Here is a 13,707-nt window from a genome sequence, read left to right as displayed (position 1 = left end):
GCTATAGTGTGGAACTACTTCTGGATGAACTGTTATTGATCTAACCAATTCCTTAGGTTGTTTTCAATTTTTTTTATATAACAAACTGCTGCAATGAATTATCTCATAGCAGTATTATCTTTTTGCCTTCTCTCTTTTTTTATTGCACAAAATACACTTAACATAATTACCATTTTGGCCATTTTAAAGTGAACAATTTAGTGCATTCACAAAGTTGTACAACCATCACCTCTATCTAGTTCCAGACATTCCATCACCCCGAAAGGAAACCCCATCCCCATTAGTCACTCCCCATTCCCCCTCCCCCAGCAACTGGCAACCACTAATCTGCTTTCTGTCTCTATGGATTTGCCTGTTCTTGACATTCGTATAAATGAGATCATACAACATGTGGTCTTTTGTGTTTGGCTTATCTCACTCAGTATGTTTCCCAGGTTCACCCATGGTGTATTGTGTGTCTGTGCTTCATTCCTTTTTATGGCTGAGTAATAATCCACTGTGTGGATGGACCACATTTTGTATATCCTTCATTGGTTCACATTTCTGTCATTTTGCAAACATGCAGATACTTGAGGGAGTGCCAGGGTGGAATTGCTGGGTCAGCAGGCACACATGTTCATGATTCCCATAGCCTGTGCCAGGATGACTTGCATGGGGGCTGGTGCCATGGATACTTTCCCAGCAATGTGTGGGGTTGCCTATTTCCCTACAACCCAGCCAGCACAGGGTGTTATCACACTTTTGAATTTTTGCCAATCCGGTAGGTGAAAACAAATAGTATCTCAGAGTTGTTGTGATTTGCATTTTCTTATTAGGAGTTCGTATCTTTGGGTGTGTTGAAGAACAATTTGCAGCCCTTTCTGCAAAGTCTTGGTTCAAAACCTTTGACATTCCTCTGAGTTTGGAGATAGAAAGGAGTGGAGTCTGAGGAAAGTGAGTTGAGCTAGAATGGAATTGAACCCAGTCTGCCTGATGCCTGGACTCCAATGAGGCCAAGACCCTCTTCCAGCCCACCCCTGCCCATTCCCTCCTCTATCCCACTTTTGTCATTATCACTCAGGTCTGACTGGGGCCTGCCTCTCCCTCTGGGAATATGGTCTCGTCCCCAGGTTCCCCACCTCCAGACCCCAGGCTCACTCTAGATGAATCTCTTGACACAGTGCTCCTCCCCTGCTCACACATCTGCCTTGGGTTCCCACGGTCCTGGGAATAAAGCCCCAGTCCTTAGCCTGCCTTTGAGGACCATGCAGCACCCCCCACCCCATGTCACCTGTTCCTCCTCTTAGCGTCTCCACTCCATCCACTCTACTCTTGATCCCAGCGCCCATGCTTTCCGAAGCTGCAGGGTCTTTGCTCCTGTTGTGCCTTCTGCCTGGAATCTGCAGTGCATTCATTTCTGCATGCCATAGTGACTCATCCTCCAAGCCCCAGACTCAATGTCCCGTCCTCCAGGGAACTCCCCTTCCCTATCCCCCGGCATGGATGCATCATTGAGAGAGATCTCTGAGTCTGTGGGGAAGGTCAAGAGCTTGAAGAGTGAAAGATGGGTTTTAGGAATCCATAGCAAACTTCTAATCATGTGTTGAAGCCCTAATTTTAATGTCTCTTCCCCAGGAAGCCTTCCAGGACCCTGTCCTTTCCTCTAGCCCTGCCCTGACTCCATGGGAAGGGGGGTGTCCACCTCCAGCTCTGTCCTCCCGCAAGACTTGTGTTCCTTAAGAACCTGGCCGGGGCTGAGGCCCAGCATGGGTGATGTTTGTTGAATGAATAAATGAATGCATGGGTTGGGAGTCAACTGAGCTTAGACCAGGAAGTGAGCTGATGAGGTAGCAGTCAGTCAGGGTGTTAATGGAGGTCAACTGGGTTCCAGCAAAAGGGAAGCGGGTCGCCCTTCCCCCTGAGAATCCTGGGCCTGGAGGCCTTGCAGGGGGGTGGGTCTTCTCTGTGTCTTCTTCATTTTGCCCTCTGTACTCCACCCGACACCAGTTCCTCTTCCCCTGCATCTCTGGGTGCAGACTCTGAGGAGCACCAGGGACCACAGGGGATCTGAAAAGGTGCTGGTCACTGTGGTCCTGCGTCCAGGTGAACCATCGCACAGCCCCTCCAGACGGAAGCCTTCCAGCACTGCCCAGGTAAAGGGGTCTCTGTGGGACCTCAAAGGCGGGACAGAGGTTAGAACTAGGGTCTATGGAGGGGTGGCAAATCAGAGCTGGGGTGGCCCCTTTCAACAGCTCCCACTCCACCCACCATAGCCCAGGACTTCCAGATGCTTGCAATTTGGGGGTCGGGCCCTTTGAGGGAAAATCATTCATTTGTCTATGGTCCTGTCTTTGCCAATGAGACTGCCTGAAATGCTGGGGTACTGGGCCAAGCCCAAGGGGCTCATCTGGGAGAAGGAGGAGGGGCTGCTGGGGCCTGATATCCTCCTCAACCTTCAAGCCCTGCAGTCAGGAGTGTTATGTATCCATTCCCCAGAGGGGAGACTGAGCTTGAGGCCAGAGCCATGCAACGAGGGGCCGACAAGTGAGGGGCTGCCTATTACCAGAAGTGGCCTGAGTTGTTCTGACCTATTTTTAAAAAAGCAATAATAAACCCAGATGGTGAGGGTGGGATGACCACAGGTTGAGGTCAGGGCTTGGATTGTGGTGTCTCTGCCTAGGTTGCTTGAATGGGGGGCGCCCTAGCGTGGGCGCTGTTGCTGCTGCTGCTGCTGCTGCAGGATCCAGGTAGCCAGGGATTGTCCTGCAACGTGTCCTCAGGGGACGTGGATTGGACCACGGTGTTTACAGCCACATGCTTGAACTTCAGTGGTCAAGGCTTGAGCCTGCCCAGGAACATGTCTCTGCAGGCTAGCAGCGTGCTTCTCCTGGACTTGTCTGGGAATGGCCTCCGAGAGCTCCCGTGGTCCTTCTTCACCCTCCTGGGGAAGCTGCAGATCCTGGATGTGACAAACAATCCCCTGAACCTTGTGGACACAGTACTGGCAGAACGCTGCGATCTTGATCTGAAGGCTGACTGCCACTGCGTCTTAGCTTCCTGGCATAAGGTCCGGCAGGACAACTGCTCTGGCCAACTGCCTCTGCAGTGCCTGGACGCAGGCACCGGCGCCTGGCACAACCTCTCCACCTTCCTGGAAGTTGGCTGTTCCCCCGGCCTAGCCTTGACAACCATTGGGGCACTGGCGGCCAGTGGAAGCCTGCTTTTTGGGCTTGCCATTGCTGGCCCATTGTTGGCCTGGAGACTGCGGGCACGATGTGCACCCAGTTGCCGGGGCCTGGGCAAAACGTGGGCTGCTCAGGATGATCCCAGCTCAAGCCAACAGCTGAGGTACAGTAGCCCTAAGCAACCATCAGCTACCCTACCCAGACCTCCCACGCCTGACTATGAGAACGTGTTTACGGGCCAACCACCTGCCAGCCACCAGTGGGCCAAACACAGGTGAGTGACCCACACACATTTGCCTGAAAGACTCTGGAGCCAGATGGGCAGGGTTCAAAGCTCAGCTCTGCCCCTTGAAGGCTGTGCGATCTTGAGCAAGTAGTTTCCCCTCTCCGGGCCTCAGTTTCCTCACCTGTAAAATGGGAGTAATAGCAGTTTCCACCTTATGGAGTTGGGGTAAGAATGAAGTGAGTACCTGTAGATGGAATAAGCTCTCACTTCATGACCTACAAACCCAGTTTCTGGCCACCAAGAACAGGGAGGGAAGAGGCAAGTGCTCCAGGCAGAGTCGGGGCTTTGTGGTAGCGGTCAGTAGCTTGGGTGCAGATCTCGTGTGACTCAGAGCTGTCTCTGAACTTCCATTTCCGTCTATGTGTAATGAGAACAGCCCTCTCTCCATCTCCTTTAGACACATGGGAGATGCTAAGAAAGCCATCTGTGTCCCCCTTCCCTCACAAAGCCCCAATGACACCTCTAGATCTGGCTGGGATCAGATAGATGGGTTCAATTTTTCCGGGTTGTCTGAGGAGTGGAGGGAATTTCAGGGGGAGGCACCAGCAGAAACAAATGCCAGGAGAGAAAACAGAGTCTGCTGTGAATGAGTTTGGGGATGGCAAGACATCAGAGCTGAGGCTGGAAGAGCTGGGAGGACCTCAGCAGAAAGGAACAAGGTTCTGGTTGTGTTTGGTGGCGGGATCCACTGTGAGAGCCTATTGCTGAGAGCTGAACGAATATACAAAGCAGATGCAAATATAGCTTAAAAGCAGAAGTGGCCTGCGGTAGGGATTTGAAGGAACTAGTCTTGCTAAAGCAGCTTGTGCTCTGATGCTCACCTCTGCCTGCTGTTTCCCAGGGCTCAGGGCCAGTGGCTTCCAAATCATTTAGGATCGGATGTGTTGTTCCCACCCTACATTTTACAGTTGCAGTAAGGTGAGCTCTGGGAGGAGGGGAAATGACTTGCCCAAGGTCACATGGTGAGTCAGAAGCAGAGGCAGGAAACAAACCCTGACTACCAGTCCTGTCCATTCCCACACAACAAAATGTGTTTGGAGTAATTCATACCAAAGTGTGAATGACTGATAGATACCATTTACTAAAAGTGGCTTTTGAAAATAATTTTTTAATTTTTTAATTACAGTTGACATATAATATTATATTAGTTTTGGGCATACAACATAGTGATTAGACAGTTATATAACTTATAAAGTGATCACCTCAATAAATCTAGTACCCTTCTGACACTATACATAGTTATTACTGTATTATTGACTATATTCCTTATGCTATACTTTACATCCCCATGACTATTTCATAACCACCGATTTTTACAAAATGGCCTTTGTTACAGGAGGACTCAGGGTGGGATTAGAATGTTCCGGAGGCAGGAAAGTTCTTCTCTGGGGGTCTTGCCTACCATAACTAGACATTCCTAAGAAGCAACATCCTCTCAGACCAGTTCTACAGATACATAAACTGAGGCTCAGACACTTACTTTTATATTGAGGCCACAAAGTCCCCTGCTTGAGGGACGGTGGTGTAACCATTTCCCATCTAAAGGGGTAGACACTGGCTCTAGCCACTTGTGTCCAGGTGACTGGTGTGACCAGAGCTTCGAACTTTTCAAGAGGAAACTGAAGTCTAGATTTTAATGTAAAAAACAGGCAACCATCTCAACTTTAAGGAAGAAAAAAAATGCTACAATGGCTCAAGGTCTTCAAACTGCAGTGTAACAATGCTGAATTCACAGAATCTTTCCCGACTCACTGCCCCTGACTTCCTTTCCACAGAGAAAGTCACTGGCTGGGAGAACATTGCCCTATGCTTCAATTTCCTTGTATGCAAATACTAGTTGTGGACTAGGCCACCCTGAACTTTCTTTGCCTGTCAAAGCTGATGTGCCCACCCTCTGAGTCCTCCTCTCTACCCATCTGTCTGTCCACAGGGCTCACTCTTCGGAGGACAGCGACTTTTACATGAATTACAAGGACCTCCACCAGGTCTCCCAGTCTGTCTATGGCAACCTGGAGCCCCTGCGCCAGGCTCTACCAGACGAAGAGGAATACGTGATCCCTGGGCGCTGAGCCTGCAACAGCCTGAACTCCAGCCTGCCCCCTTCCAGGTGACTTGGGGCATTCCAGATCTCCCTTGGCCTCAGTCTCACAGTCTGAGGAGTGGGAACAGGGAAGGACTGTCCTTGCAGCCCCCTCCTCAGCCTCCTGCTCTGTTCTTCAGCTTCTTTGGCTGCTGGCAGAGGAAGAGGAGAGACTCCAACACAGACACAGGAAGTTCAAGGTGTGAAGTCTGTTGTCACCTTCCTGTTGGTGTGCAGACGGTGCTCAATAAAAACTGCAGGGATGACTAGACTGCTGGCCTGAAGGAGAGGGCTGTTTTCAGTGGAGATCTCCTGAACTCTAAAGGCTAGGTCTCTGAGACTCCTAGATTTCTCCTCACCCCAAGTCTCTCCCTTCTGTTCCTCTAAGGCCCCCTTCCCAGGTGCTTGGCATCCAGCCTCAGCCCCCAAGGGAAGCCCATGCCAATCCCCAAGGGATCTTTGTAACTCATGAATCGAGCCTCTCCCCTGCTCACATACCTGCCATGGCTCTCCATTGTCCCTAGATCCTCAGCCTGGTCCTTGAGGCCTTTGTGATCCAGCTTACCCACCTCACTGCCCTCTCCCATCCCTCTGCCCTTCTGGTCTGGGCCTTATCCCCACCAAGCCCACCTCTGTTCTGGAGCCTTTATTTCCCTAATCCATTTGCCTGTGCTATTCCTTTTGCCCAGAATGCCACCCCCTTCCTCTTTTTCTCACTCTTAAACATCCTAATACAGATGCAGCTATATGGCCAGGGTGTCAGGAGGCACAGGTCCAGGTCCTGACTCCACCATTAACTCTCTGGGCCTCAGTTCACCCATCTGTAAAACATGATGTTAGAATTGGTCTCTAAGTCTGTTTTAGCTCTAATATACCGAGATATCTTAACTCGTCCAGAAACAGGAGTACTGAGAGCTGAGGAATGATAGAGACTGAGACCCAGAGAAACAGGGAGCTAGAGAAGCATGGAGACAAAGGGATGTCCCAGGCTGCCCTCGAGGCCCTTTGGTAGCACCATCCAATTGTCAACTCCAACAACGCCCAGTCGACCATTCCCAGAATCCTTCCACGCACCCCTGTAGCAGGTCTCCTGTGGGAACTGAGGCCAGGGAGGGGTGAGCTTTTCTCAAGGTCTCCAGCTCTATTTGAACATCACAGGATCACAAGAATCAGGTCAGACAGCTTTATTTTTATTACCAGAGTTTAAATAAATGCACATCCTATCAGACCAACCCTCCACAACCCTCAGGTCCCCACGCCTGTAACCCCAATAAATTAGTAATAAATATCACTTATAAATACAGTGGTTTGGGCGGGAAGGGGCAGCCAGCAGTGATTAGACTAGGATACTTCTGGTCTCACGAGCCCATTCGACAGACGAGGGCTGAGGACACTTACACTGCGCATGTGTCGTTAGTGAGGGCGAAAGGCCTCTCATACGCAGTGGCAGTCCTTGGCCACGAGGTCGTCATACGGCGTGAGCGACACACGGCCCTCGCTATCCCGGTGCATGAGTACCACCGGCTGGTAGCTGGAGGGGACGCAGCACGGCGCACGTACGGCGTCAGGCTTCAGACGGTGCAGGCGCATCAGCATCTGCGCATGCATGTTAGCGGACCGGAACTGGCTTGGGCACGCGCCGCTGCACATGCGCACGTCCAGCTCTTGAGGCGCTATCACCCAGTCCGCCCAGCCCAAGTCCTTGAGCGATACGCGCAAGCTCTGCAGGTGGCAGCAGCGCCCCTCTCCGAGCGGGCAGGCATCTCGAGTGCGCGCATGCGCGCTTCGGCGCTCCCTGCCGGCGCGTGGCAACCAGTGCAACTCTAGCTGGAGGTTTGCAGAACCTGATGCCGCCAGCAACCGGTCAGACCGCGGCATCCGCTGCAGGCGGAGTCGGGGCGCCCGGGAGACTCCGAGGCCAAGCTGACGCTGCAACGGCCGTGTAACGTCCCACGAGCTCGACTCGTGCTTGAGCAGGGCCCGATGTAGGCGGGAGGCTGTAGGGAGCCCCCTAGTCAGGTTGGCCCTGGGGATGTACAGGTGCAGGTAGCCGCCTGGCCCAAGTCTCACTGTGCGAGAGAGAGAAGAAGGCCAGTCACCATGGGCTTACTGTGTGCCGGGCATGGGGGTGCCCATTTATCCCCACAGGCCAGGCTGGATCCCACCTCAGGGCCTTTATACAAGCCCCTTTCTCTACCAGCCACTTTTTCCTTGAAACCCTCCAGACTGCCTAAAATAGGCACTGCCCTATTTTATTTGGTTGTGTATCATTTCATCTCCCCTATTAGAATTTCAGCAGGGATTTATGTCTGCTTGGTCACCACAGTGCCTGGTACACAGTAGGTGCTTAAAAAACACTTGCGGGAGTGAGTAAATAACTGATATTAGAGAGATTGGGATTCAAACGCTGACTCTGCCTCCTCCTTCTGGCAGTCAAAAACATTTTTACTGAAGGCCTATAAGAGCCTGGCGTTGGGGATACGACAACCAGCCATTGTGTTTTCAGTTCCTTGGGTCTCCGTTTCCTGAGAAATGAAGGGTGGCAGGCTGCCTGGGATTCCCATGCCCCCAGGCTGGTACAGGTGTTGGGGATACTATGGGGACTGGGGTTTGAGTTGCTGCATGAGCACCGCCAGCTTGCTAGGCTCAGAGAGGGCAGGAGGTTTACCTGGAGTCTCACAGCACCATTGGGATTAGGGACGGATAAGAGCACTCCCTCTTGAATGACACTCTCTCCCCAACCCCTCCCAGTTCCTAGCCAGCCCAGAACTCCTTCTGCCCTTTCCACCTACTGGAGCCACCGTGGAGGGTGAAAAAATACTCCCCTCCCTCTTTCTAGGCACCTGTCATGTACGACTTTAGCAGTGCCTTGTCGCACGATTGCATCAGATTCAGAACCAGCTTGGGTCGGTTTTGCCTAATGCTACAATGCTAAGTACCGCCTACTGGCCTCCCATCCCCCGCCCTGCCCCTATATCCTTCCTCCTGGATCCCACTCACCCTCAGCCCCACCACCATCACAACTGCATACAAGGACAGGTACCGCGACCCCTGCCCGACCTCATCTCTGGGCTGTCCAGGCTCTGAGAGCCTTCAGGAGAGTTTCTGGCTTCTCTCTGCCTCAGTTTCCCCTTCTGCTATCCAAGGAGGTATCTCACGTTAGTTAAGCTTCGCCTTGCCCCGACACAAGCAAAGACGCTAGCACCCCCATCAGCCTCAAGGGGGCGGGGGGGCCGTTCTTGCCTGGCTTACAAATGGAGAAACTGAGGCTCGGCGGCATGCTCTATGACTCAGAAACAGTGGTTAGATGATAGGAGCTACCTGGGCGGGAGTGGGGGGGGTGAGATTTCACTTACGCTTTGGGGTTAGTATCTGGACTCGAGAGGCAGGGATGAGGTCAGGGTCCGAGTCTTCCCAGGTATGGTTTGCTCGAAGTCTGGTCAGCAAATCTTCGTAGCGTTTTCGCAGCTCCGGGAATCTGGAGACATTCGGACTGGAGTGCATGTCTGAGGGTCTTGGGAGGGCCGGGAGGTGTTCCTGAGCCAGAGATAAGGCACCTCCCGACGGAAGCCATGGAAGCCATGAGAGCGTCAGCAGCATCAGCAGCATCGCGGAGCAGCACGATGTCTGGAGCCCTGCTCCTGGTTCTCTGAGCTGAGACTGACGACGGGACGCTGCTGGCCTGGCCTTTATAGTCCCCGGACTTTGTCCGCCCCCGCCCGCCTGGTCCCGCCTGCCTTGGGTGCACAGTAAACAATCCAGGGACCACAACTGGGCAGGGTCTGACGCTGCTTTTCAGGGTGAGGTTCTTGGGGGACAGTGCTCCTAGGGAAGCTGGGCAACACCCACCCACCCAGGAGCACCTCTGAGCCTCGGTATCCTCTTCTGTAAAATGGGGGCATTATCCCAGCTTGGTGGGCTGGTGGGAAGAATGATTTTTCTCAAAAAAGACATTACTATGTGCTAAATTTCATAGGAAGAGCCTAAGAAGTGGCTTTCTTCCCCCATGGAGTGCCGGCTCTCCCCTCTCTAGTTAGGGCCAAAGGCTGAAGATGTTGAAAAACAAAACAGAAGAAGAAGGGTCAGAAAGAGCCAAAAAGTGCAACCTGGGGCAAGATATTTCTCTCCATCACACTTCTGTTTCTTCATCTGGAAAATAAGGACTGAGACTTTGACTGGCGAGAAGGTCACATTAGGTATAAAAGACAGAACCAGGCGTATAGTAGGTGCTTTATAAATCTAAGAAACTCCTACTCATTCTTCAAAACCCTACTCAAAAAGCACTCCTCCAGGAAGCCTTCTCTAACATTACCTTTCCAGGCTCAGCTGGACGCTCCCATCCCCTATCTCTTCCTCTTGCCCAGGTTTGAATCCCAGCACTGACAGTGTCTGTGCTTTGCTGTTTGTCTCAGACTGGGGGTTCCTGGAAAGCTGGTGCAGAGATAAAGCCGCTATGGGCCTCAGTCCCATGGCTAGGCCCAGAGAGGAGGTGGCAAGGAATTTGTGGTGCTGCGGGGGGACTGGTGTCAGGTACAGCCACCAGATGGTGGAGGGGCAGAGGGTGCCCCAGAAACACCCTTCCCCCTGGGGCACCCAGACCTTTCTCCACTGCTCAGGACTCCTGGCCCCAGGTTCCAGCCCCTGTGCCTACTTCCAGCTTCCCAGCCAGAGAAGATGGGCAGTTGTTCAAAGCAGAAGGTAGGAGTGTATAAAATGTGACAGGTATGTACAGGCAAGACATATAAGGATTACTGGGGACCGCACAGCAAGGTTCCCACTGGAAGAATGGGATCTAGCACCCACTGGGTGTGTGGACCCAGCCAAGCCTCGCCCTCACACCCTCACTATCGGAGTCTCAGCCTCAGCTCTATGCAGTGGGATTATCACCAGGTAATGGGAGGGTCCCACCCCCAGTGTACAGGGGGTACTCAGCAGGTGCTCAGTAAATACAGCTGCTCCCCCTACCATCCAGACTGAAGCTGGTCAGGAGGTTAAACCTGGCCTTTCCACTCTAGCAATGAGGTAATGGAGGGACAGATAAGGTGCATAGGGTTGTAGAGACAATCCCTTCATGGAATGCTGCACATGTCCACATGGGCCATGCAAGCCACGTCTGAGTCCTGTCGGAATGCATGGGTTCCCAGCAACACAGAGGTGGGAGGTTCTCGGAAGCCGTCTCCACTCACCTCCCTAGCTCTCCTGGGCATTGTCATGGGACAGTTTCTCATGCCTCCCAGGTAGGAGGCTCCACAGAAAATTAACAGGAAAGTCAACACTTGAAAGTGAAAAATTCAGTGACATTTAGCACATTCACAATATTATATAACCATCTTTTCCAGAATATTTCTATCACCCCAAAAGAAGATCCTGTCCCCATTAGCTATCAGTGCCCATTTCCCAGCCCCTCGCAACCACTAATCTGTCTATGGATTTGCCTGTTCTGGACATTTTATATTAAAAATTCTGTACCCAGTTTTCAATACTGGGGTTTCCTCACACCAATAATTCTCTCACACCAGCTGGATGTCCTGTAAGTCAACCCAATTTTGACACTATCTACCTGGAGACAGCATCAGACCTCAGAGATCCAGGACTCAGTCCCACAAGACTGTCCTGAGCCCCCTCTTCAGATGCCAGGTTGTCACCAGTGCTTCTGACCTACTAGCTATCAATTGGAGATTACCGTGACCCCCTCCTTGGGTTAGATTAATTTGGTAGAGCAGATCAGAGAACTTCAGAAACCCATTTACTCACTGATTTATTACAAAGGATATTAAAAGATAAGACAACAACCAGATGAAGTGATGCATTGGGCAAGGCGTGGGGAAGGAGCACAGAGCTTCCATGCCCTCTCTGAGCGGACCTCCCTCCCAGCACCTCCACGTATTCACTAACCTGGAAGCTCTTGAAACCCATCCTTTTGGATTTATTATGGATTTATTTATTCATGACATAGGCATGATTGATTAAATGATTGGCCACTGGTGATTGATTCAACCTCCAGTGCCTCTCCTCTCCCCTTCCCAGAAGTCAGGGGGTGGGATTGAAAGCTCTAACCTTCCAAAGATGTGGTTTGCTCCACTGGCCACCAGCTCCCATCCTTAAGTGTTTTCCAAAAGTTGTCTCATTAACATAACAAAAGACACCTTTCTCACTCTCTTCACAGGAAATTCCAAGGGTTTTAGGAACTCAGTGCCAGAAATGGGGTGGAGACCAACTATATATTTCTTATTATAAGTCACAATATCACACATATAAATGGAATCACATACTTTGTGTCCATTTGTGTCTGGCTTCTCTCACTCAGCTTGTTTTCAAGGTTCATTCGCATTGTAGCACGAGTCAATGCTTTACTCCTTTTTATGGCTGAGTAATGTTCCACTGTATGAATACACTGCATTTTGTTTATCAATGGTCATTTGGGTTGTTTCCACCTTTTTGGTGATCGTGAATAGGGCTGCTATGAACATCCATATACAAAGATTTGAGGACCTGTTTTCATTTTTTGTGGGGATACGCCCAGAGTGGAATTACTGAGTCATACCATCACTCTCCATCGATCTATGTTTAACTTTTTGAGGAGTTGCCAGAATGTTTCCTACAGCCTCTGCCTTTTTATTTTTAAGCTTTGGTTGAGATACGACCTTCATAAGGAAAAAGGATTAACCTTAGGTGTTCAGCTCGATGCTATTTTACAATGTCATCCCTGTGGGACTACTTCCTGGATCAGGTTCCACCCTGGGCCCTTTCCCATCATTCTCCTTGCCCCTGGATACCAGCCATGTCCACCTCTATTATCATGGATAAGTTTGCCTGTTTTCCATTGTGATGTAATGGAACCAGCGGTACATTTTTCTTGTCCAATATCTTTCACTCAACACCATGTCCACCTGTGTTCTTTGTTATCTGCCAGGCAGTTTGTCCTTTTTCTTTTCTGTATAGTATTCCTCTGTGCATATCCAGGAGTGAAGCTGCTGACTCACAAGTGGGCATCTGTCACTTTACAATCAGGACCAGTAATTAGTTCATTTTATTCCTGGAACTTCTCAAGGGGACGCAGCACCAGTGAGGGCCTAGGGGATCCCCTGGGAACGGGAAAGGGGGATGTTAGCTCCATGACAGTTTCCACTTCACCAAATTCTGGAATGCTGGCAGCCAGACCCATCTGGCTCCCCTCTGAAACATCTTTAGCTGATGACCTCATCGCCAGTCCTGTGGCCAAGCTGGGAGGAGTGGTGGGGCAGGCTGCAGGCAGCCCGCCAGGGATGAGCTCAGCAGGCCGGAACCTGCGTTACAACTGAAGGCTGACCAGGGTGGAGGTAAACAGAGCATGCAGGCCCCGGGGGGCAGGCTGTGATCTCCACCTGGCTCAGCCCCAAACCTCCCAGAATTTTCTTTCACCACTTGGCCATAGTCACCCTCATCAAATACACACAATACACAAGAGAACACACAAACCCACTCTCACTGTTTGTTTCTCGTGACTTGAGGCAAACATATTCATGGCAGGAGATCTGAAAGAGGCTAAAAGGGAGATCATTTTAAAATCTACTAATCAAGGGACAAGGAGAACTGTGATCCCTTGCCGTTGTTAAAGAAGTAAAATTCAAACAAGTAAATTTAAAGATCTAATTGGCTTTATTTAATGATTCATAAATCAGGCAGTATCCCTTCTAGTAAACATAAACGTGCTCCGAGGAGTTGCACAAAATGGAAGGCATCTATAGGCAGAAATGGGAGGGACGAGAAAGTGAAGAGAGAGGACGATTTGGGCAAGGTCACCTTCCCCTAGTGGAAGACAGGGCGTCTTATCAGACAGGTGGCCTCCCTAGTGCTGACCAGGAAATTTCAGACTTATTGATTTAAAATTCCCCTCCTGGGAGAGGCTGAAACTGCAATTAGGTTAGGTGTTCAGTCCCGTGGGGCTTACTAACAATGACTCTTACTAGCAGTGAAACTGCTGTTTCTTTTTAACATCTCCAAAACTCAGTTTCTCAGTATTACCCCTTATAGAGCAGCACTGAATGATGAAGCTTGATTAGAGCTACTATTTCAATATTTTAGAATAACCATTATTATAGGTGGTTGGGCAATGATGTCTCAACTTCAACCAGAGTTCAGTTCAGATATGCCTGGGCAAGTCTGGAAGGGATGGCCCCTGCTGGCGAATTCTTATT

The 13,707-nt window shown here is 50.8% G+C and overlaps 2 protein-coding genes across 3 annotated transcripts; one reads left to right on the top strand and one right to left on the bottom strand.

The window, feature by feature from the left end:
• Window positions 1-1,950: 1,950 nt before the first annotated feature.
• Window positions 1,951-5,801, top strand: LRRC25 (leucine rich repeat containing 25). 2 transcript variants are annotated; one of them, XM_039867885.1, is made up of 4 exons: window positions 1,951-2,132; window positions 2,660-3,438; window positions 5,381-5,557; window positions 5,671-5,801. In XM_039867885.1, exons 2-3 carry the CDS (start codon window positions 2,669-2,671, stop codon window positions 5,517-5,519), a joined length of 909 nt encoding a protein of 302 aa, XP_039723819.1. In that variant the 5' UTR covers window positions 1,951-2,132; window positions 2,660-2,668; the 3' UTR covers window positions 5,520-5,557; window positions 5,671-5,801. The 2 variants fall into 2 exon arrangements, with proteins under 2 accessions (XP_039723819.1, XP_039723818.1); XM_039867884.1 differs by having other exon boundaries at window positions 5,381-5,801.
• Window positions 5,802-6,699: 898 nt separating this feature from the next.
• On the bottom strand, window positions 6,700-9,214 carry GDF15 (growth differentiation factor 15). Its single transcript, XM_039867886.1, has 2 exons — window positions 8,887-9,214; window positions 6,700-7,599 (listed from the first exon to the last, which is right to left on the bottom strand). The coding sequence occupies exons 1-2, from the start codon at window positions 9,137-9,139 to the stop codon at window positions 6,965-6,967; spliced, it is 888 nt and encodes a 295-aa protein (XP_039723820.1). The 5' UTR covers window positions 9,140-9,214; the 3' UTR covers window positions 6,700-6,964.
• Between the last annotated feature and the right edge of the window lie 4,493 nt (window positions 9,215-13,707).

Source organism: Pteropus medius, unplaced genomic scaffold (genome assembly GCF_902729225.1).
Source record: "Pteropus medius unplaced genomic scaffold, Ma_sr-lr_union100, whole genome shotgun sequence".
In the NCBI taxonomy this organism is placed as follows: domain Eukaryota; kingdom Metazoa; phylum Chordata; class Mammalia; order Chiroptera; family Pteropodidae; genus Pteropus; species Pteropus medius.
This window is presented reverse-complemented; position numbering and strand designations above follow the sequence as displayed.

Coding starts and splice junctions, on each gene's coding strand:
- LRRC25 (XM_039867885.1), top strand. CDS start 2,669: ATGGGGGGCGCCCTAGCGTGGGCGCTGTTGCTGCTGCTGCTGCTGCTG. Junction 3,439..5,380: donor CACCAGTGGGCCAAACACAG/GTGAGTGACCCA, acceptor GTCTGTCCACAG/GGCTCACTCTTCGGAGGACA.
- GDF15 (XM_039867886.1), bottom strand. CDS start 9,139: ATGCTGCTGATGCTGCTGACGCTCTCATGGCTTCCATGGCTTCCGTCG. Junction 7,600..8,886: donor CCAGATACTAACCCCAAAGC/GTAAGTGAAATC, acceptor TCTCTCGCACAG/TGAGACTTGGGCCAGGCGGC.